The sequence below is a fragment of the Leucoraja erinacea genome, chromosome 4 (genome assembly GCF_028641065.1).
Source record: "Leucoraja erinacea ecotype New England chromosome 4, Leri_hhj_1, whole genome shotgun sequence".
Lineage (NCBI taxonomy): Eukaryota > Metazoa > Chordata > Chondrichthyes > Rajiformes > Rajidae > Leucoraja > Leucoraja erinaceus.
Window position 1 is genome coordinate 18,586,672 of NC_073380.1, and position 25,221 is coordinate 18,611,892.

The 25,221-nt window shown below is 40.8% G+C and overlaps 1 protein-coding gene across 3 annotated transcripts in view; it reads left to right on the forward strand.

Annotated features, from left to right (window-relative positions):
- The window catches only part of vps41 (VPS41 subunit of HOPS complex), a 179,654-nt gene that overhangs the window by 101,578 nt on the left and 52,855 nt on the right, over positions 1 to 25,221 (forward strand). For 2 of the 3 annotated variants that reach the window (XM_055633832.1, XM_055633834.1), the window contains 5 exons: positions 5,326 to 5,445; positions 6,581 to 6,727; positions 9,598 to 9,664; positions 15,175 to 15,272; positions 21,405 to 21,537. In XM_055633832.1, coding sequence (XP_055489807.1) covers positions 5,326 to 5,445; positions 6,581 to 6,727; positions 9,598 to 9,664; positions 15,175 to 15,272; positions 21,405 to 21,537 — 565 coding nt within the window. The remainder of the gene's footprint in view (positions 1 to 5,325; positions 5,446 to 6,580; positions 6,728 to 9,597; positions 9,665 to 15,174; positions 15,273 to 21,404; positions 21,538 to 25,221) is intronic. The other variant, XM_055633833.1, reaches the window with a different exon arrangement.

A 25,221-nucleotide genomic window follows, 5' to 3' on the forward strand; every position in this document is an offset into this window, starting at 1 on the left:
GTTTTATGCAATTATTCAAAAGAAACAGAGATATAAAATGTATACTTGATTCAGGGGGAGAAAAGCTGGAATGTGCATGTATGGGGTTTTCAAGAAAAATCAAGTGATGTAGAATTTCTTGTGATTTGTTCTTTTCATATTATTAATATTATTCAAGATTCTGTCTTTTTTTAACTGCCATATAATTAAATGTTATTACCAATTGATGTGTTTCTTATGTTGATTTAACTAAACTTTTCTGATTTAGAATTATTCACCAATGAGGCAAAACAGGATTTTTAAAATAATTACAAGCTTCTTCAATTCAAATAAAACTACATAATTGTACTTCCTTGGAATTCCAGCAGCATTTTTCCATCAGTCTGAAACAGGGTTTCGACCCAAAGCGACACCCATTCCTCCTCTCCAGAGATGCTGCTGAGTTACTCCAGCATTTTGTGTCTACCTTCGATTTAAACCAGCATCTGCAGTTCTTTCCTACACATTCCATCAGGTTAATTGGTTTTAATGTTTTAAGTGTGTTAAGCGTATGTTGAGGTCTTACAAAAACATCAACTTGTACATAACTTCACCACCCGCCTGTTTACTATTCTTGTCAAATTAAACATCAATTTTCCGGCACCTTCAGTTCCAGAGCCTTTCTGGATTATTTGTTTTTTTCTGCACCAACAGCGGTCACCTGATAATGAAACACCTCTGGCCCGCTAATGACACCCGTCCCGTGTCTCTCAAGCACCATGGAGTGTCAGCAACTTAAATAAAACAAATATAAAATGTAAACTGAATGTGAATGGAATGACCTGCTGACCCATCCCGGCTCATGCCGACTCCTAGGCCGTTTAGAGCCCCGGTTTCCGACCCCACTCTCGATTCGCAAGGCGTAACAGCGAGCCCTTCTTTAATCTGCATGACCTGATTGCCTTTTCCTACCGATTTGCAAAATGAGCATTCTCTTCCACAAATCCTTCCTGCTTTAATGGCCTGGGCTAGAACTTCAGCATTTCTTAGGTTTAGATTTATTATTGCCATGTGTACCAAGGTACAGTGACCCTTCATGTTTCTTGATTCTGCTGTCGTAGATCGTCTTCCCATCGGCTATTTGCAGCTTAAAGAGCAACATTGAATGCTCCATAGCTCAATGTTTGGTTCTTCCATGGGTGTATCACTAGGAGACACTTGCTACATTAAAATAGCTGTGACTCAAGTCGGTGTAATAGAAAAGCTGATAGAACTGGTTAAGAGTTGTGAAAGGCTCAGTGGTGCCCTCATGTCACAGGATCAATAGATGATAAACTTTTTGTTACAATTTAGAATTTTTACTGTAACAGTTTAATGAAACCATACTTTGCAAAGGAATTGATAAAATTGCTGAATCTATTCTTGACGTTTAGTTGACAACTGCACTGGATATTATTGATTGTATCTGACCTTGTGTTCCTGCCAGCTTATAAAACCGGTCTGTTCATACCAAATACAGTGAAGATTGGCCTGCTACGATTTCTCTACCTTTTAATCAGTTTTGGTGATTGTTCCTGTTCTCAAGCCAAGGAAGGTGGAAAATTAATGCATCTAAAGGACATGATGCCGATATGTGTGTGTATTTCTTTTTAGAAGGAAATGTTGCTTTGTGTCAGAGTGCTCAATAACGTTGAGACACAAGAAACTGAAGATGCTGGATTCTTTAGGTAGACACAATGCAGGAGAAACTCAGTGGGTTAGGCAGCATCTATGGAGGGAATGGACAATGACAGTTTGGGTCAAGATCCTTCCTCAGTCTTACAGATGACTTTTTGAGTCAAGACCCTACTTTAAATAGCTGCCCAATGTAGGTGAATAGATGAAATAAATGAAAAGAAGATGAAAAAAATATTTTTTTAATGGCAGACCTACATGTTTGGACTGGTCCGTAATTGGTCAGGTGACATTTTTAGTAGTTGAGAATTGTAGTAGCAAATAAGTTCACTGGAAATTTAATAGAAGCATTTTTTTCGGAGTAGGAAGAGAGAAACCATTTCCACAGTACATTGCAAACAATTTCCTCACCTAAAAATATTGCTGTTTCATCATAAGTTCATAAGATCATAAATGGTAGGAGCAGAATTAGGCCATTCAGCCCATCAAGTCTACTCCCTTTCTCTGACCTTCTCCCCATAATCCCTGACACCCATACAAATCGAAAATATATCTATCTCTGACTTAAAAATATCCATTGACTTGGCTTTCACAGCCTTCTGTGGCAATGAATTCCACAGGTTCACCACGCTCTGACTAAAGAAATTCCTCCTCATCTCCTTCCTAAAGGAACGTCCTTTAAAGCTATGACCTCTCATCCTAGACTCTTCCTCTAGTGGAAACATCCTCTCCACATCAACTCTGTCTAAGCCTTTCACGATTCGGTAAGTTCCAATGAGGTACCCCCTCATCCTTCTAAACTCCAGTGAGTACAGGTCCAGTGCCGACAAACGCTCATCATCAATTAACCCAACATTCCTGGGATCATTCTTGTAAACCTCCTCTGGACCTTCCCCAGAGTCAGCACATCCTCAGATATGGTGCCCTTATTGCTCGCAATACACCAAATGCGGCCAGACCAGCGCCTGATAGAGCCTCAGCATTACATCCGTGTTTTTGTATTCTAGCCCTCTCGAAATAAATGCCAGCATTGCATTTGCCTTCCTTACTATCGATTTTTTTAATTTTTTTTATTTTTTTTTTATTAGAAGTACAGTAAATTACAATAACACACATCAGATATATCTTATTACATTTGTTGTTCCACTTCGTTTTTCGAGCTTTAAAAAAGATAGAAATAAAAGAAGTAAGGAAAGTGAGCAAAATCGTGAAGGTGCAGGAAAGTGTCGGGAAAAGAAAGCCCCTTAGGGAGGAAGTTAGAGAAGGAAGTAAAGAAAGGAAATCAGACCCTAGAAAGAAAAGAAAAAAAAGGAAAAACAATCGCTCTATTGTAACACAAAACTCGCGAAAAAGGATATACCAACCGTGTTTTAAAAAAATAAATTATTTTATACCCCCCGTTACCAGATCCTGGTACCATTTATATTTTAAATTACTATTGCACCTTATGCTTGTAATAGTTCTATAAATGCAGACCACGTCTTTTGGAAGTGGTCTGCTTTGCCTGCTAGGAGGAGTCTCATCTCTTCCAAGTGTAGTGTTTCGAACATGTTTGAAATCCACATTTTTATTGTTGGTATTGGAGCATTTTTCCAAAATTTGAGTATAAGCTTTTTTCCCGTCATTAGCCCGTAATTAAGTAAGTTATTTTGAAACACGTTTAATTCGGGGTTACCTTCCGATATTCCAAAAATGATCCATTCTGCTTTTGGTACAAGTTTTATTTTAAATAATTTTGTGAAGATTTCAAATATTTTGTTCCAAAATTTTTGGATTTTTATACAAAAAACAAAAGAGTGCGCTATGGTAGCTTCTTGTGACTGACATTTATCACAAATGGGTGAGACATTGGGGAAAAGTTTATTTATTTTAGTTTTTGAATAATACAGTCTATGTAATGTTTTATATTGAATTAGAGTATGTTGTACGTTGATCGAGCATTTATGCACATATAGTAAGTGTTTATCCCAGCTCTCTTTTGAATTTTTTATAGCTAGTTCTTGTTCCCAGTCTCTTCTAATACCATCAGTTGTAGGTATTTCTATATTTAAAATAATGTTGTATAAGTATGATATTAGATTTGCTGATTCAGCCTTTACTAGCGATTTGACTTGCAAATTAGCTTTTTGCACCTCCGATTTCTGGATACTCTACCTATTTAGAAAATAGTCTACACCTTTATTCCGACAACCAAAATGCACGACTCCAGCCTTTGCTACACTATATTCCATTTGCCACTTCTCTGACCACTGTCCCAACCTGTACTTCTGCAGAGTCCCAGCTTCCTCTGCACTACCTGCCCCTCCACCTATTTTTGTATCATCTGCAAACTTGCCGCAGAGTCTTCAATCCCCTCAACCAAATCATTAATATCCAACGTGAAGAGTAGCAGCCCCAGCACCAAGCCCTGCGGAACTCCGCTAGTCTCTGGCAGCCAGAAAAAGCCACCTTTATTGCCACTCTTTGCCTTCTGCCATCCAGTCAACCTGTTAGCCATGCTAGCACCTACCCATTGATACCATGGGCTCTCATCTTCCTTAGCAGCCTCACGTGTGACACTTTATCAAAGGCTTTCTGACAATCTAGGTAAACAACATCCACTGACTCCTTTGTCTGTCCCGCTGTTTACTTCTTCAAAGAATTCCAGCAGATTTGTCAGGGAAGATCTCCCCTTCACAAAACCATGCTGACCAGCCTATTTTATGAACTTCGAAGTGCTGTTGTGTTGTCTAAATTCTAGAATAACTTATCCACCTTCACCATGGGGTATCTTTGTTGGAAGCACCGTGGCAGCCTAAGAAGGCATCTCACTGCTACTTCCTTGAGAACTATTACAAGTGAGCAGTGAGTACTGCCATGGCCAGCATTGTTCGCATCTGGGAAATGAATAAAAAGCAAACATAGAAACACTAGAAACGGGTTATCCACCAATCAGCATATTATAAATATGTTATATTTTCCCCATTTCCTTTGTGCTCTTCCTTTTAAAATGCTCTTTTGACATATGACCCATAGCCAAATCAAGACCTGACTGTTCACTGTACCTTTGCTGCATGGTACACTGACTCTTTTCAGCTTTGCGTTAGAGCAACATGCTAATCCTGTGGTTTAAGCACGCTCTCTTTTAAAGTCTGAGAAGTTTTCTTCTGTATCAGCTACGGGAAGAATATAGCCTTGCTAAATGGATGGTAATTTCAGTCGTGAATCTCATCAGGTTTTAAGTTTAAGGTTGCATTTTTCAGCTTAGTTATGTTGTTGAGTGCATTTTTTCATGATAGTAAATTTCTTTGTACTTTAAAATCGTTCATTCCTTCATTGAGATGTGTGATGTTTTTGAAAATCAGCTTTGATAATGGAAAACATTTTGGATAGTTCCGCGAAATCGTTTAGATTTTGCTGAATGGATGAATGTTTGACCAAAAAGGCTCTATCCCTGGCAGTGGAGATGTTAGTTTTCAGATTTCAATGTGGGCATTTAATACCACAGTATGACTGATAACTGCAGTACAGTACGGACTGACAACTGTGAATTCCCTATTATTTCAAGGCCGTTTCTATTTGCCTAGTATTTAATTCAGCAAAGATTAACCTGCACCAAAATGAAATTGAAAGGGATTGTGGATTATACTTTGCACTAATTTTTGAATTTATCTCTTTCCTCCCCTCTTCCACCTCCCTCACTTTTGCTGCCAGCTGCTGCTATATGAACGGAACTGGTTGAACCGGTGGAAAATGACAGTGATACACGAAGGAGAAGGCACTGTAACAAATGTCAAATGGAGGGGCAGCCTCATTGCATGGTCGAACGGTGTGGTAATGAATCCTGCTGCTGTAAACTATATTAATAACGTGTAGAAACATAAGAAATGACTGAAAAAACATGAAGCTGCAAACAGGACCTGTACATCTATTTTCTTTCCTCTTGTTTTATATTGTTAGTTTTAGCAAAGTTTTCTATCAAATTAAGTCTGCTCCAATGGCCGCATCTGATTTTTAAAAACCTGTGTTGTAATACACATTGTGTAAAAACCCCCCAAAAAAAACCCTTTCCAGACCACTCCTTTTGTCTTTCTAGTCATAATCCAAGGCCTCAACATGGCCAAGGTTGCACCGAATAATTCAAATTACTTCTCACTTTCTGCCCTCCAAACTTTGCATTATTTTGAAAATGAATGCCAAATTCCATTTAGTTTCTCTCCTTCAGTGATAAAAGGTTCCAAAGTTCATAATCATACTTTGTTAGCCAAGTATGTTTTGCAACGTACGAGGAATTTCATTTTGCTATACAGTCATACCTGTACTAATAAAAAGCACCAGAACACACAAAATACATTTTAACATAAACATCCATCACAGTGACTCCTCCACATTCCTTACTGTTGGAAGGCGAGAAAAAGTTAAATTCCTTCATTGTTCTCCCGCGGTCGGGGGCCTCGAGTCCTCCATTGACGGGACGATCTTGACTCCCGTAGCCGGTGGCGGGCCCTCCACGTCGGGGCAATCAATCTCCTGCATCGGGAATTTGAGTTTCAGTTACTCGGCTGTAAGATGTTTGGGTTGTACTTGAGAGTGAATTCCTCACGAAGCCAAGTGACTTGGTGTCTTTATTGGTTCCTAACATTTTTGATTTTAATTGTGATAGTTCGATTGGATCCATTGTATTAATATCCCTATTTGAGCCCTTGATATCAATAACAGAACATTTTGGAAACTTACTTTTGTTGGATCGAAAGCATTGACAACAGTGACAGTTGCACCCAAAGCTATTGCCTTATTTGAAACGTGATGTTTTCAGGTCAATGCTTTTGGAAAACTGAGTGTGTTGATTCATAATGTTTATTTTAGTAAAACGAAGGTGACAAAATCTGTCCATCGCATTATGGCGACATGAAAAATTGCATTTTGTTTGTCAAGTTTCAGTTGCCATCCTCAATCCTTATTTCTTTAGGGAGTCAAGATATATGATGTTAATTCAAAGCAGCGAATCACAAATATCGCTCGAGACAACACAGACTTTCGCCCGGATATGTATCTCTGCAGCTTGTGTTGGAAGGACAACATAACGCTCATTATTGGCTGGGCAACATCTGTCAAGGTACATTTTACTTCAAAATTTTGAAGGGTTTCAACTTTTCCAAGATGGCGTAGTTACAGGTAACAATCCCAATGTTCATTTAGTATTTTAATAGCTTTGCATGCGAATGATTGATAAAAATGTGATTAATATATTGTGGTAAGAAGGACAGTTCTCTGTTACCCTCTGTCACCAGAGAAGAGAAGCATGGGACAATATTTGGATTTGCTCTTTTCACTAATGTTTGTGGCAGGAATAGATTTTAGATTAGAAATAAAAAATGGCGTTCTCAAAATGTTTTATTTTTTTGAATCCATGTACTAGATATTGTAAGTTAAGAATACAGTAAAAGTTTAGTTGTTTATTTTGATTGAACAATACTAAATATTAAATGGCCACTGAAATCGAAAGTAGCTGTTCACAAGTTTATTTGAAAGATTAAGATTCTCTTCAACAACCTTTGATGGAAACCAAAATTGAATAAATCTATTCAAATAGAATTCCGTTCTGCTCATTTTATCAAGTTCCCGGACAGTAAGTGTTGGATATGTTATTTATGCCACAAACTGTGTATTGATAGAATTATTAGTTTGGATTGATTTATATATCCTGTTCATATATTGAATATAAATCATTTAACATCCATAGATTTGAATTGCAAGGAGCATTCACAAGGTCCAATTAGGTATTGATATATTCACCCATCTAACTATAATGAAGCTTTTAAAGGAAGGAAAGTGATCAATTGTTCTCTTTTTTTTCTTTGAAATAAAATCTTGGATATCTCTTATTTTCTGAGTCTTTTTCATAACACCAAATTTTATCATGGGATATGTGATGAAGTTGTGTTATTCCCTGCCGGTCGTTACAAATGACAGCAATTATATAGATCCTCGTAGCTTTGGTTCTGACACTGCAGCAGGGTCACATTTCATGGTTATCGGAGTAAACTCTGAGGGTGCGTTTTGGGCAGGTTCAGTGCACAACGGGTGGGGAAGGTGGGATGTAACTGGAGCCCGATAACTAGTCTATTGTGGCTCGGACACTTTGTGGTGGCATCACCAGCAAACGCTAGGAATGTAAAGTGAGCATCATTTTCTTGGGGTGTGAATGTTGATTCTGGAGAGGGCAGAATTTAGTTTAGTTTACAGATACAGCGTGTAAACAGGCCCTTTGGCCCACCAAGTCTACGCATGTAATCTCCACACACTAACATTATCCAAATCACACGAGGAACAATTTACAATTATACTGAAGCCAACGGGGAGAACCTACAAACTCCGTACAGACAGCACCCCTAGTCAGGCGGCTCTAACACTGTAAGGCAGCAGCTCTACCGCTGCACCACCATGCCACCCTAGTTGCTTTAGATGTTGATACCTGATGGGAAACAGACACTGAACTGTACATTAAATTACAGACTAAGTGGGACCCGTTGGGTCCCAACATCACACGGGAGGGCTGGTCCCCCAAAGCAATATTCCACCTCTCCACCAATTCCAATATTCCACTCACTCACGGCTGGTGGTCTGGCAGATGACTCACGGCTATTCCTTGAAATTCCATTTCAAGCAAGGTGCAAGGCCACCAAATTCAAGTGCAGTTTCATACCATTTCAAGCAGGGTGCAAGGCCACTAAAGACAGCGAGTCGTGACCTCTTCCTCCTCCATCTTGCAGAGACTGAGCCACGCCCACACTTCTGGGTTTTATAGTCCCTCCCCCTCCCACCAGAAGGGGGGTGACCTTCATGGCGTGAATGGCAGGAGAGAGAATCAAAACAATTTTTTAAATACTAATAACTCTTATTTTTCATCGATGGGAAAAATCCTCGGCACCTGATGAGCGGAGGGAGACTGAGTCCAATAGCCAAAAATCATAGCTGTACGTGGTAGCATTTTTTCTCAAATCAGTATAAAGCGCAAACAGGAAGTGTTCAAAATTAGACTTTTAATTATATAGAAGGCAAGGCAACTTTAATTAGGCAAGGCAACTTTAATTAGGCAAGGCAACTTTAATTAGGCAATGCAGCTTTCGCATTTCCAAACCAAAGGCAACACAGCTTTAGCATTTCTAAACCAAAGCCAATACAGCTTTAGCATTTCCAAACCAAAGGCAACATAGCTTTAGCATTTCCAAACTATATTTTCAAACCACATTAAGGGCACTGACATGTCAGTAAAACCACTCACAGTTTAGTAGACATGTGTTCAATGTTATTCACAGCTCAGACTGAGAGACGTGACCCTCTCGCTCCCCTATCTTGCAGAGACTGACTGAGGCACTCAACACTTCTGCGTTTTATAGTCCCTGCGGAAGGGACGTGGCCTTGAGAGAGAATCTCAACATTTTTTAAACGTTAATAACTCTTTTATTTTTCATCGATGGGAAAAATCCTCTTGTCCTGAGTAAGATGGCCAAAAATCACAGCCGTAAGTGGCAGCGTTTTTTCTAAAATCAATATACACAACAACAGGAAGTGGTCAAGATCAGACTTTTAGTAATATAGACAATTGTGCTTGATGGGAAACTGTAATCTCGGGTCCTGTGTAGAGTGGCGATGTAATGAGTTAAAACGTACATTAAAAATCTTTGGCAAATCACAACGCAAAGAGGAATTTTCTTGTCTGCATTCTTAATTCCACACAACATTCTACATAATAATTTTAAATTGCTTTTGCTAACAAAACCCTTTTTGCATGATTATTAACACCATGAGAATGTTGAGTGGGATCATTATTGTTCTCTTTTGAATTCCAAATCGATTTCGGTGTGACTAGAAGTGAACAATTATTTTTGAAGCACAGTATCATGGACAATGCTACATCAGCTAGCACACGTATCAGGAATAGGATCTGTTTTAATTTAACAGATACCGTGTTTTTCCACCCAGGTTTGTATGGTGAAGGAGCGTGATCCAACTGATCTCAGAGACTTGCCCAGTCGTTATGTTGAAATCGGTAAGATATCTATTTCCTCGTCACAGCCTTATTTTGACATGTTCAAAATTTCCTTGTGAAATTATTAGCTATTTCATTAGCGAATTGTGATATTGTGATGTAGTAGCACATTCTGGACATAATGCAGGTCTCTTGAAGAATTTTTAAAAATTAATTTAAAATAATGTCTGTGTTATTTTTGATGAACTTTGTCAGCAGCTCTCTTTAAATAAATCTTCTCATCTGGTTTTCTAAAAATACACATGCTTCGAGCAGTAGACACTTCTGGCAGTAGGCTAAGCTTAATGAAACTGTAATGTTAAATTTTGGACTGGAAGTGTACAGAGGCAAAAGTAGGGCTTACAGTAGTGGAGCATTAGATGATGTGAAGTAATTCATTACACAAGAAGCAAATAATTGTTAAGATCATAAAATGGTGTTTTATCATTGCAATTCTTCTGATGGATATTCTGGAGTTGTAAAAACAATAATCAGGGGTTGACTTGGAAGTCGGACAAATGAGATTGATTGGAGAAAGTCAGAAAGGCAAATTGTGCCTTTATTTAAAATAAATAAAATTTATTTTAATAAAGTAACAGAGAGGGTTAATGAGGAGAATCACAGTTTATAAATGAACTTTCAAAAGATATTTAAAATAGAGCATTGTCAGGATTGAAGTCCATTTTATGCAATTGGGATTGGAATTTTGTAACACAAGATATGGGAAATTTCACAGGGGATAAAAATTTCACTTGATACCAGAAATCATACTGTGGTAAAAGCTGTTTTTTTCTGACTGGAGGGATTTGAGCTGGGGTCAGATCTAAGAACTGCTTTTCGTAATGTAAATGGTTTGCTCTTGGGTGTTCAGGTCACGATTTCCAAATATATAGACATAGACATAGAAAATAGGCGCAGGAGGAGGCCATTCGGCCCTTCGAGCCAGCATCGCCATTCATTGTGATTTATGGCAGATCGTTCCCTTTCAATAACCCGTGCCTGCCTTCTCCCCATATCCCTTGACTCCACTAGCCCCTAGAGCTCTATCTAACTCTCTCTTAAATCCATCCAGTAACTTGGCCTCCATTGCCCTCTGTGGCAGGGAATTCCACAAATTCACAACTCTCTGGGTGAAAAAGCTTTTTCTCACCTTAGTCTTAAATGACCTCCCCTTTATTCTAAGATTGTGGCCCCTGGTTCTGGCCTCGCCGAACATTGGGAACATTTTTCCTGCATCTAGCTTGTCCGGTCCTTTTATAATTTTATATATTTCTATAAGATCCCCCCCACCCTCATCCTTCTAAACTCCAGTGAATACAAGCCTAGTCTTTTCAATCTTTCCTCATATGACAGTCCCACCATCCCAGGGATCAATCTTGTGAACCTACGCTGCACTGCCTCAATCACAAGGATGTCCTTCCTCAAATTAGGAGACCAAAACTGTACACGATACTCTAGATGTGGTCTCACCAGAGCCCTATACGCCTGCAGAAGAACATCTTTACTCCTATACTGAAATCCTCTTGTTATGAAGGCCATTAGTTTTCTTCACTGCCTGCTGTACCTATAAGCCAACTTTCAGTGACCGGTGTACAAGGACACCCTGGTCTCGCTGCACGTCCCCCATATAGGTGACAGTAAACGTGAGAGGCATACTGTAAAGTGAGAAGACATATAGATGGACAGACTGATGGGTAGAAAGCAGGTGCAAACAACACTGAGATATTAACGTTGGTGGGAAGAACGAGAAAAGGCAGTTTAAATGTGAGGGCAGAATTTAAAAATGAATTCTAAAAGGACGGCATGGTGGAGCTGCGGTAGAGCTACTGCCTTACAGCATCAGAGACCCGGGTTTGATCCTGGCTACAGGTGCTTGCCTGTACGGAGTTTGTACATTCACCCCATGACATGCGTGGGTTTTCTCCGAGATCTTCGGTTACCTCCCACACTCCAAAGACGTGCAGGTTTGTAGGTTAATTGGCTTGGTATAAGAATGTAACATTGTCCCTAGTGTGTGTGTGTGTGTGTATGTAGGGTAGTGTTAATGTGTGGGGATCGGTGCAGACTCGTTGGGCCGAAGGGCCTGTTTCTGCGCTGTATCTAGTTTAAACAAAACTAAACAAATATAAGGAATGAACAGTCTGGAGCATCAACTCCTAGTTTTTTGAAAGTGATGAGTCAGATTGAGAAAACACTTGCATAAAAACCTATGGGATGCTGGATTTATGAATATAAATTGTGAGGTATCTTTATTGGGGTTTGGCCTCACCTGGAGTGGGAGCACCACATTTCATAAATGGTATGAAGCCTGGAAAAGCAGACATTATTCTTCTCTGAATAGAGGAGGCTGCGTGGAGATCTAATAGAGATATCCAAAATTGTGAAGTGTGTAGACAGAGTAGATGGGGAAAAAAACTATTCCAATTGGTGGAGACTTCAAGAGGAAGAGAACATAAAAAAGAGGACAAAAAGTGATTAGAACAAAAATAGTTTTTAAACTGCAAATGGTTATGGTCTAGAATGCAATGACAGGGATGGTGGTGGGGGCAGATATAGTAGTCTTCAAATGGAAACTGGATGAGTATTAGTAAGAGAGAACGTGCAGCCTTCCAGGGAGAGGACAGAGGATTGGGACTGGTTGGACCGCTGTTATGTAGAAGCAGTGGAGATGTTGAAGGATAAATGGTCTCCAGTGAACAACCATGGGTGTGTTAAGGAATGGTCTCATCCTTGGGAATGTCGTAGCACTGGGAGACCCAGGAGTGCAAATACACAATTCTGTGAAGATGATGACATAGGTACACAGGGTCGTGAACACAGGAGGTGTAGTGTACAGTTACCATCATTGGTCAGAGTACAGGAGATGGGACATAATGTTACAGCTGTACAAGACTGTAAGATCACATTTGGATTAATATGTACAGTTCAGGATGTTCTACGAGACAGAGGATGTCATTAAACTGGAAAGGTGTGCAAAAAGGAATTTGAGGATGTTGCCAGATCGAGAAGGTTTGAGTTCTAAGTGAAGTTGGGTAGGCTGGAACGTTTTCCCCTGGAGAATAAGAGCTTGAGTGACCATGTAGAGTGGTAGCGATAAGATGAATAGCCACAATCTTTCCCAGTGTAGCGGTGTCTAAAACTAGAGGGAATAGGTTTAAAGTGTGAGAGGAAAGATTTAAAATGGACTAGAGGGACAAGCTTTTCCACACAGAGGGTAATGCATATATGAAACCAGCTACCAGAGGGAATGGTAGAGGATGGTACAATTGTGATATTTAAAAGATACTAAACCAAATGCAGCCCTGTTGGGTCTCCTCCCCCAACAAATATTCCAGCACTTGCCCGTTCCCCCAACGCAACGCGGGGGGGGGGGGGGGGGGGATGTAGGGGGCAGGGGGATGGTGTGGGCGGGGTGGGGGGGGGGGGAAGGGGTAACTTTATGGCTTTGCAATTTTGGTTCTTCTCTTGCTGAGTGCAAATTTCACAACTATGTGCATTGAAATCTCTATGCTTTTCGAGCTGTTGTCAGTAATGTGAAGTTGGAGAATGATCTTGAATAACTTTAGAAGCTGGTCTGTAAGTGGGATTGAATTCCTTTACCACGGTGTTGAGAGTTGGGCGTATTACTTTCAAATCATATTTGGTCTGCGATTGAAAGTGTGTGCGAGGGAGGGAGAGGCGGTGAGGTGGGAGCACCGCGCTGTTGGAGGGAGGGAGGGTCGGCGTGGACCCGAGGACCCGAGCGAGGCCGCCATTCAACATCTAAAATCAGATCCCCGTTCCTGCTTTTTCCCCCATATCCCTTGATTTCTTTAGCCGTAAGAGCAAAATCTCTCTTGAAAACATCCAGTGATTTGGCCTCCACTGCCTTCTGTGGCAAAGAATTTCACAGATTTACAACTCCCTGGGTAAAGAATTTTTTACTCCTCTCAGTCGTAAATGACCTACCCCTTATTCTTAAACTTAGAGCCCTGGTTCTGGACTCCCCTAACATCGGGAACATTTTTCCTGCATCTAGCCTGTCCAATCCTTCTAAATTCCAGTGAATACAAGCCAGTCAATCTATTCTTTCATCAGCCTTTGTCTGATCAAATCCTGACAAGCATTTGGTTTCTAATGTGTTTCTATGAGCTCCCCAAAGTGCTATAAAATGTGTGAAGAGAATGTGGTTTTGGTTCTTTTGTCTTTGTGCCGAGCACAGTTGCAACAATCTTGCTACTTTCATTTCCATGTCGGAGCCACCTGCTGTTCAAGTAAAGCAGTGCAGTGTCTCATAAATGGTTCAGTTTGGAGACACAGTGTGGAAACAGGCTCTTCAGCCCACCGAGTCCGCATCAACCAGTGATCCCCGCACATTAACACAACCCTACGCATACACTAGGGCCAATTTTTTTTAAACATTTCCAGCAAGCCAATTAACCTGTAAAACCTGCATCTCTGTGTGGTAGGAAACCGAAGATCATCGAGAAAACCCACGCAGGTCGTGGGAGAACGTCCAAACTCTGTACAAATCCGTAGTCGGGCTCGAACCCGAGTCTCTGGCGCTGTGAGGCAGTAGCTCTTCTGCTGCCCATTCAGAGGGTTAGTTAAGAGGCAGTGATGATTTTATTATTTAATTAAAGAGATATATTTGTCTGTCCTCGCAATAGTTAGGCTAGGTTTAAGCTGCAACCTGATGTTATCTATGTTCTTTCATAGAACATTCTGGAAATCCATTCTTGCAATGCTGCTGCTTTGTGATATGCTGCATAAAGGAGATTTATTTTTAAGCAAATAAGATTTCAATGGATTTACAAGCATATAAACTTCCCTAGATACATACAGACTCCACAAATTAACCCATTTCTATACATTTTAATCCTGTACAGCAATCTTCAATTGAAGCAGAGAATATATTTAGCCTTGTAGTCCAACTCGGCTAAGGAGAACTGGTATTGATTTCTCGTGAGAACCAGAAAGTTGCATCTCTTCAGAGACAGAAACTTCAGTGTCCTCTACAGGCCTTGTATTATAAAGTGTAATTTGAACAGTATTTCAAATGAAGTGCTTGATTTTATAAATTAAATAATATTTGATACTCAGAAATGTGTCAGAACATAATGCATTACAGCAATTTCAAAGATTTTCTCTAAAAAGAGGTTAGCGATGATTTGCTATTGCAGAGATCGAACCTCATTGCAGAATCTGTTACTATTATGTCTCACTTGGCCCACATACCTCATTGGTGACCCTCGGACTATCTTTGATCAGACTTTACTGGCTTTACCTTGCACTAAACGTTATTCCCACATCATGTATCTATACACTGGAAATGACTCAATTGTAATCGTGTATTGTCTTTCCGCTGACTGGTTAGCACGCAACAGAAGCTTTTCACTGTACACGTGACAATAAACTAAACGGAACATTCCCGTGCAGAGTTTCCAATATTTATTTTGAAATAAATGCACTATCCAAGTCACGCTTTGAGCAAGTTATAATATTGTGTTCTTTGCTTCATTGCTGTGTTTTCTTTATCTTTATCTTTGCAGTGTCTGCATTTGAGTCGGAGTTTTACATCAGTGGGCTGGCACCGCTTGGTGAGCGTCTTGTTCTCCTAATGTACGTGAAGGAGACCTTGGAGCAGACGGTAATGGCATATTCAAAAATTTATTGTTAAAAATGCACAATTAATGGGAAAGTAAAGTGTCAGCGAATTGCTTTTTGTCCCATCTTCTTCCTTTCTGGAATGATATTGCGAATGTCAAATTTCAATGACGCTAAATATATTCTGCTTAGTTTAGTTTAGAAGCAGCGTGGAAACAGGCCCTTCAGGCCCACCGAATCCCCGCACACTAACACTATCCTACACACAAGGGGCAATTTACATTTAAACCAAGCCAATTAACCAACAAACTTGTACGTCTTTGGACTGTGGGAGGAAACCGATTTCGGAGAAAACCCACGCAGGTCACAGGGAGAACATACAAACACCCGTAGTCAGGATCAAACTCAGTGACTGATGTCAGATCTTTGGAATAAAATCAATAGACCATCAGGTAGCTCAGCCTAGACACTTACAGCTCAGACTCTGATTACAACATTTTTTAATGAACAGAGATTTACAGTTTATTGTTTTCCATGGCTGTATATTTAGCTTAGTTTAATATTGTCACGTGTACCGAGGTACAGTGACATTTTTTTTGTTGCGTGCTATCCAGAAAAGAAAAGACTATGCATGATTACTATCAAGCTGTCCACAGTGTACAGATCAAGAGTACACGATTTAGTGCAAGATAAAGTCTGATTAAAGAAAGATCAAAAGTCTCCAATGAGGTAGATGGGAGGTCAGAACTCCACTCCAGCTGGTTAGGGGACAGTTCAGTTGCCTGATAACAGCTGGAAGAAACTGTCCCTGAATCTGGACAAATGCATTTTCACACTTTTGTACTTTATGCCTGATGGGAGAGGGGAGACGAGACTGGTCCTTGATTATGCTGGTGGCTTTGCGGAGGCTGTGTGAAGTGTAGATGGAGTCAATGGAAGGAAGGTTGGTTTCCATGATGGTCTAGACTACGTCCACAACACTACATTTTCTTGTGGTCTTGGATGGAGCTGTTCCCTAACCACATTGTGATGCATCCCGATACAATGCTTTCTATGGCACATCTGTAGAAGTTGGTGATGATTGGTAGGATTTGTCGAACTTCCTAAGCCTTTTAAATAAGTGGAGGCATTGGTATTGCAGCACTGTCTGGGAATGTTGATGCCAAGCTCTAATTTTCCAACAATGAGTATTTTTCTTTGTAAAAGCATTTGAGACGGAAAGTGCAGAGAGACATTAATCATTAATTTTACTACCTTAAAATCTGTATAAATATCACGAATAGTTAGCATGAACTGTCTTGGACATTTCATTTGAATGTCAGGCATTTTTATTGCTGAAGGAAAAGCTCTGTTCAAAGATACGTGTGGAAGAATTCTAATCTTCAATTCATCTGTGGATGTCATTCACAGCTTTATCTGTTTTTGGCCTAACTAACCATTGTTATAACAAAGATTCTAGCCATGTACAAAATATAAATAACTGGAGGAACTCATTGGGTCAGGCAACATCTGAGGAGTGAGTGGACAGGTGACGTTTAAGCCAGAACCCCATCTTCAGACTTAATTCTGAGGCAATGTCCTGATCCAAAACATCACCTGTCAATTTCCTCTACAGATGCTGCCTGACCCACTGAGTTCCTGTGTCTTTCTGAAGATTCCAGCATCTGCAGCTTCTTGAGTCTCTATTACAGCAATATGCCTGATCTTAGACTGTGGAAAAAATCCAAAAGAAGCTTTGATTATAGATTAATTAAGTAAATTTGGTTTCATATGCTTTCTGTTTTATTGTATCCTACCTTGATAAATAAGCAGTAGACCATTCAGCCTCTGAACCTGTTGTACAATTGGTTGACTTTTTGTTGTTGTGCAATTCAACATCTTTGCTCATATGCCCCTTAATATCTTGACCTGCAAACTCATCTGAAAGCTCTAATTGTTCTCACACTGAGAACACATCAGAAACAATTGAAGTTGTGCTTAAATTGTTTCTGTTTACAGTTCATATTTATATTATATTTTGAGTGGATCCTGATTTCAGAATAACGCAGATACATTTTAAAAAAGAAGTCACCTTGATCTTTATTTCTACACCAGAGGATGTAATTACTTTATTTAACCAATAATATCATTTTAACATTATAAACTCCATGATTAAACCATCTTTCAGTCTTAATTCAATGGAATGCAAGCAACTGTTCTCATAACTTGATCCTTGAAATTGCAGTGTCAAGGGCCAGTCCAACTTAGGCAACTTTTTAGGCGAGTGCAGGAGACTGCGCTCGCCACATGATCACCACATAGTCGCCACATGTTCGCTGGTGGTCTCTGGTGAGTCTCCTTCATGGTCGCGAGGAATTCCCGCATTCTGGGAACTTGTTGAAAAAATCGCTAATCCTGTAGTCGTGGGTGCAGTTGTAGTGGGGTCGCCATGTAGTTATGGGTAGTCATAGGTAGTTTTAATTAATCGCCTTTGCTGACCGGGCATTTTCATTGGCTCATTGGGGAAAAAAATGTAAGGACGAGTTTTCAGAACCAAGGATAACCGACTAGTAATGTTAAATGCCCGCTAAACTTCACAGCTGTGTATCTCTGGCTTATTAAAAGTTGTCTGGCTTCTTATAAGTGTCGCCACTCATTCTCCCCCCATCTCCCCCCCCCCCTTCTCCCTCCCCCCTTCTCCCTCCCCCCTTCTCCCTCCCCCCTTCTCCCTCCCCTCTTCTCCCTCCCCCTTCTCCCCCCCCCTTCTCCCTCCCCCTTCTCCCTTCCCCTTCTCCCTGCCCCCCCCTCCTCCCCCCCTCTTTTAAAGGACTTACCGTACACTGTGCTAGCTGTCTTAACCTTCCTGTTCATCGCGGTGTGTGTCTGTATCACCTTGGCTTTACACCGTGTGAATTTCAGACAGTGCTCCCCCGCTTTCCCTGGCCTCCACCTTTGCGATGTGTTTGTGTGTGTGTGTGTTCCACTCTGACACTTGCCGTTCCAGTTCCCGATTTTTCAACGAGTGCTGCGAACCTGTCCACTGAAAAATCACCCAAGTGGCACAGGCCCTTTATTGTTTGCATCATCTTGATGCTGTTCCGTACAGCTTCCATCTCATTACCTCTACCATATAATATGCTCCAAAAGATTTATCTTTCAATAATCAAATCTACAGAAGCACGTTGTTGAAGGTAGTTATCTGTAATTCAAAGGTTTATCCCGTGTACGTTACACAGATCAATGCCGATAATTTTGTGTGTACATTAAAGTGCTAAGATATCTACAGTATTATACGTCTCTTGTTGGTTGATACAGCCATACAGGGGTGTTTCCCTTGTCAGTTACTTTATAGAACATCTGAATTTGACTGTGGAAACAATTTGTATTCTTGTGTGAGGAAGTTGAAATGATTAATGATTAACATAAACCTGGCTTTGATCATCTCAATAGAAATAAATTAGAAATGAATTCACCCACGTATGTGCACTCCTACCTAGTACTTCTTGCTGTTTGATGTGATATCTGCACTCTTGGTGAGGCAGTCACATTCTGAATGATTGTGCATTCTCACATTACGAGCTGACGCAAGAGGTAACCCGAGTGAAGGGGTCGTGGTTGAGCACGATATAACAAGTGAAATATCAAGAGGTTAACCGAGTTCCCACGGGTAGACGGCAGTTTCCCGTTTACTTGTCATTTCTGCGATGTTCCCCGAGTTACTCTTGAGCCAATCCTGATTGAAGTTTTGTTTTAATAAGCAACAGTGTTATGTTTTAATAAGCAAGAGTGTTAAAGAAGACCTCTCCATCCTGTGGCTTTGTTTTAAAGGTATAATTCAGAGCGGCCGCATCTATTGATGTGACCTACAAAGGGAAAATGTGCACCATCCAGTGCCAGAGCAGTTATACTTATGATTTGTTTGAAACACACAGATTTGATATGTTTTAATTGAATGTCTACACACTGCGGGGAGACGGGAGATTAAATCTTTGAATGTGGACGGACGTGCACATCAGATTGTTGTGAGATGGAGCTCAAGGTTCGCCTCCTGAGTTGCTTTGGTGCCCAGGCGTGAGTTGAGATGGGAGAGAGGGGGGGGGGGGGGGGGGGGGGTGACATGGCTCTTGTGTTAGGCTGGGATCATTCTCTGCGGGGTGATCTTAGTGCGGGAGACAAGTGTAGGAGAGGTGTACTGACTGTGTGGGCAGAACTTTGGAAGTGATTGCCCACCAGTCTCAAAAGCCGCTGTGTCTCCCTGTCCCTGGGATAGCAGGGGGCGATCAAACAGCACAATACCCCCCTCCCCCTCCAATTCCACAGGAATCCGCTCCCCGATGGGCCGCTACGGCGACAAGTGGCAGTTCGCCCACAGCCCGAGCTGCGCCCCCTCATCCGCAACCCGGGTTCCTCTGGAGTTGGAGCGGGGCTGGGCTGGAGTTGCTGTTGGCTGTGGGTCTCTGGGTTCTCCGTGCTTGCAGTGGGCCTGGTGGGCCTGGGGGTCGGTGTCCCGTTGGTCCTGACGTCTCTGGTGACTGGCACGGACCTGCTGGCATCGCCGACGTGAAGACAGTGCAAAGCCCCCGCGCCGGTGCAATGGGCGGGGAGCTGGAGAGGGGAGGGAAGGGGTCACACACATGGCCTGGAAGCAGAGGGGTGTAGGTGGGGGTGGTGACAGATGGGGCCAACAATGAGTGGAGAAAGACAGAAACAACGACGTGCAAAGGAGACCTACAACAGTGCATGATCTCTCTCGCGTGGCAGGTGACTGTCGCTGGGAAACTGAAGGGAGCGACAATCCGCTGAGTTAAAGAGTTCCCACGGTAGACTCACGATACACTAAGGTAAACGCACGGGCCACTACTTTCTTAAATCGAGTTAAAATGTTTCAATTATTAACCACAAGAGTAAAATTGACTTGTGGAAAATTTCAAACATGTTTGATTTCTTGCAAGAGTCGACAAGTTACACGAGAACCTGCCGTTAGCGCCACGATGCACTACATTGCGTCCACGAATGCTGTACGTTAATCGTACGTTATTACCACGAGGTTTAACTCGGGTTACCACTTGTGTCAACTCGTAACGTGAGAATGGCCTATAACTCTTCTGTTCTACTAATACCCTTATGCTCCAACTTTGTGAACCATTTGCAAAGTACGAGAACAACTCATTTAGAGGAACGAACATGTCTATGGTTTGATGTTTCTTCCACCAGTAAATTTTGAAAATATAAAAAAATTTGAACTTTTCAATAGGTAGTAACTGAAATCTCAATAAAAGTTACTTTGTCCTGAGATTTACAACATTATTTTGAAAATATAAAAAAATTTGAACTTTTCAATAGGTAGTAACTGAAATCTCAATAAAAGTTACTTTGTCCTGAGATTTACAACATTATTTTAATGGAATTTTGTATGACATCATGTTAGGAATATTCATTTACCACGAGAGATTTAATCCTTTGAAAGAGTGTAGAATAAAATGTAACATTTATCAGGAGTGAAATCAAGCACACTTTACAAATTTAACATCTCGTCTTTAAAAATCATGATTTGTTAATAAACCACTGGTTGTGTAGGAAGGAACTGCATGTTTACACCGAAGATAGACACGAAATGCTGTAATAACTCACTGGAAGAGGCAGCATCAATAAATCACTGGTAGACAATAATGCTGGAGAAACTCAGTGGGCGAGGCAGCATCTATGGAGCGAAGGAAATAGGCAGAAATCAGTCTGAAGAAGGGTTTCGGCCTGAAACGTTGCTTATTTCCTTCGCTCCATAGATGCTGCCTCACCCGCTGAGTTTCTCCAGCAATTTTGTCTACCTTTGATTTTCCATCATCTGCAGTTCCTTCTTAAACATCAATAAATTACTGGTTGTTGCTTATATAGTGCTGGCAGGTAAGGCTTTAAATAATGACTAAGAATAAATAGTGATCAGAAATTAAGCCGTATACATGGGGATGAGTGGTCTTCATCAGCATCAGGTAACATTTGGAATCCTTATTTTCGATGGCAAATTTCTTACACTTTATCAGAGCTGAAGATCCCATTCCATAGCACTCTTGTGCAATAGTTTAAATGGTTACCGGACAATATGAGATCAGTTGGCTGGAGGATCTGAGTGGGTTAAGGGAAAGAATGATGAATTGTCATTATGGAGAAACAAATGACACACTCCCTCTTCTTTCTGAAGCAGGACAATGAACAGTGTGCAAGGCCACGGCTGGACATCATCCACCACTTGCCTGATTCGTATGAGGAGATATCCTCTGATGCCCTGTCTGTGAGAGGTTTCCAAGAGAATGAATGCAGAGATTACAGTTTGGGTAAGAAATGAGCAAAAATGAACTGTTTAATGTTACCTTGTCTGAAGACAACTATAGATTAGTAATACATCCAATGAATGCAAGTTTTATTAGTTTCATGTTATCCACTCGTGAACAATCAAGCTTAATGTTTTAGGATAGAATTGCAGATTGGCCTTTGAGAGAAGTCACCAAGCAACAGAAGCCAAGCATTCTGTTACTTATATCCAAGTCAACAAACTCTCACTGGAACCCTATTCCTTCACACTGATGGGGATTTGGTTGAAGGGATGAGGTTGCAGAATATTTACTAACCAATGATGACGTCTATCATAGTACAATATTTGAAAGCAGTTATGTAGGCAGACCAAGTGCAAAGCAGCAATGCTCCCCTTGGCTCAATGCCAGCTGTAAAAAAGCATATACTCCTGTCACAGATTTAATTCCCTGCCTCTGCTTTCTTTGTTGTTCTCAGGATGGGGCCATGCTTGTGGGTTTTAACAGTGCTCTGGCTAAATAGCAGGCAACAAGCAAAGGATCTCCTAATTTCTCTCCAATGTTAGCTGGAGAGTGCAACAGTATTTTTCCCCCAAATTCTCTCCATATATAAAATGTACAATTTTCCCATGTTGGATATTTACTTGTGTCCATTCATTGCACCAAAGCATCATTGCATTTGTTTACAACCTCCTTAGACAGTCTTTCAGGATTAAGTGTAGGAAGGAACTGATACACCATACTCCAGAATTGGCCTCACCAATGCCTTGTACAATTTTAACATTACATCCCAACTTCTATACTCAATGCTCTGATTTATAAAGGCCAGCGCACCAAAAGCTTTCTTTACCACCCTATCTACATGAGATTCCACTTTCAGGGAACTGTGCACAGTTATTCCAAGATCCCTCTGTTCACCTGCATTCTTCAATTCCCTACCATTTACCATGTACGTCTTATTTTGATTTGTCCTGCCAAGATGTAGCACCTCACACTTATCAGCATTAAACTCCATCTGCCATCTTTCAGCCCACTCTTCCAACTGGCATAAATCTCTCTGTAGACTTTGAAAATCTACTTCATTATCCACAACCCCACCTATCTTAGTATCATCAGCATACTTACTAATCCAATTTACCACACCATCATCCAGATCATTGATGTACATGACAAACAACAGTGGACCCAACACAGATCCCTGTGGCACCCCACTTGTCACTGGCCTCCAACCTGACAAACAACCATCCACCATTACTCTCTGGCATCTCCCATTCAGCCACTGTTGAATCCATCTTGCTACTCCACCATTAATACCCAACCATTGAACCTTCTTAATCAACCTTCCGTGAGGAACCTTGTCAAAGGCCTTACTGAAGTCCATATATACAACATCCACTGCTTTACCCTCATCAATTTCCCGAATAACCTCTTCAAAAAATTCAAGAAGATTAGTCAAACATGACCTTCCAGGCACAAATCCATGTTGACTGTTCCTAATCAGACCCTGTTTATCCAGATGCTTATGTATATTATCTCCAAGTATTCTTTCCATTAATTTGCCCACCACTGACATCAAACTAACAGGTCTATAATTGCTAGGTTTACTCTTAGACCCCTTTTTAAACAATGGAACAACATGCGCAGTTCGCCAATCCTCCGGTACAATTCCCGTTTCTAATGACATTTGAAATATTTCTGTCATAGCCCCTGCTATTTCTACACTAACTTCCCTCAATGTTCTAGGGAATATCCTGTCCGGACCTGGAGACTTATCCACTTTTATATTTCTCAAAAGTGTCAGTACTTCCTCTTCTTTGAATCTCATAGTTTCCATAGCTACTCAAGTTTCCCTTACCTCACATAATTCAATATCCTTCTCCTTGGTGAATACCGAAGAAAAGAAATTGTTCAATATCTCCCCCATCTCTTTTGGCTGTGCAGATAGCTGTCCAATCTGACTCTCTAATGGACCAATTTTATCCCTCGTTATCCTTTTGCTATCAATATAGCTGTAGAAACCCTTTGGATTTACTTTCACCTTACCTGCCAATGCAACCTCGTATCTTTTAGCTTTTCTAATTTCTTTCTTAAGATTCTTTTTACATTCTTTATTCTCCTCTAGCACCTCATTTACTCCATGCTGCCTATAATTATGGTAGATCTCTCTCTTTTTCCGAACCAAGGGTCCAATTTCCCTTGAAAACCATGGCTCTTTCTAATTTTTACTATTTCCTTTCAACCGAACAGGGACATAAAGATTCTGCACTCTTAAAATTTCACCTTTAAATGTCCTCCATTTCTCTTCCACATCTTTCCCATAAAACAAACTGTCCCAATTTACTCCTTTTAAATCCTTTCGCATCTCCTCAAAGTTAGCCTTTCTCCAATCAAAAATCTCAACCCTAGGTCCACATCTGGCACTCTCCATAATTATATTGAAACTAATGGTATTGTGATCACTGGTCCCGAACTATTCCCCAACGCATACCTCTGCCACCTGACCCGTCTCATTTCCAAACAGGAGGTCCAGCACTGCCCCTTCTCTAGTAGGTACTTCTATGTATTGTTGCAAAAAACTATCCTGCACACATTTTACAAACTCCAACCCATCCAGCCCATTTACAGAATGTGTTTCCCAGTCTATGTGTGGAAAATTGAAATCTCCCACAATCACTACCTTGTGCTTACAATACAATACAATACAATAACCATATAACCATATAACAATTTCAGCATGGAAACAGGCCATCTCGACCCTTCTAGTCCGTGCCGAACACGTATTCTCCCCTAGTCCCATATACCTGCGCTCAGACCATAACCCTCCATTCCTTTCCCGTCTATATAACTATCCAATTTATTTTTAAATGATAAAAACGAACCTGCCTCCACCACCTTCACTGGAAGCTCATTCCACACAGCCACCACTCTCTGAGTAAAGAAGTTCCCCCTCATGTTACCCCTAAACTTCTGTCCCTTAATTCTCAAGTCATGTCCCCTTGTTTGAATCTTCCCTACTCTCAGTGGGAAAAGCTTATCCACATCAACTCTGTCTATCCCTCTCATCATTTTAAAGACCTCTATCAAGTCCCCCCTTAACCTTCTGCGCTCCAAAGAATAAAGCCCTAACTTGTTCAACCTTTCTCTGTAACTTAGTTGCAATACAATACAATACAATTTATTTGTCGTTTGGATCCCGTTAAGGTCCAAACGAAATGTCGTTACTACTAATATCTGCAATCTCCTTACATATTTGCTCTTCCAATTCTCGCTCCCCATTTGGCGGTCTATAATACACCCCTATAAGTGTTGCTACCCCTTTCCCATTTCACAGTTCCACCCAAATAGCCTCCCTAGACGAGCCCTGTAATCTATCCTGCCAAAGCACTGCTGTAATATCTTCCCTGATAAGCAATGCAACACCTCCACCTCTTGCCCCTCCAATTCTATCAAACCTGAAGCAACAAAATCCGGGAATATTTAGTTTCCAATCACAGCCCTCCTGCAACCATGTTTCACTGATCACCACAACATCATACTTCCAGGTGTCAATCCAGGCTCTAAGTTCATCCACCTTTCTTACAAGAATAGCGAAAGGCTTGGATGGAGTGGATGTGGAGTGACTTCTTTCAGTTGATTTTTTGCATGTCTGTTCATTATATATGCACTCCACTGTCTTTGATCGAAACATTTAATCCATGCATTGAGGTT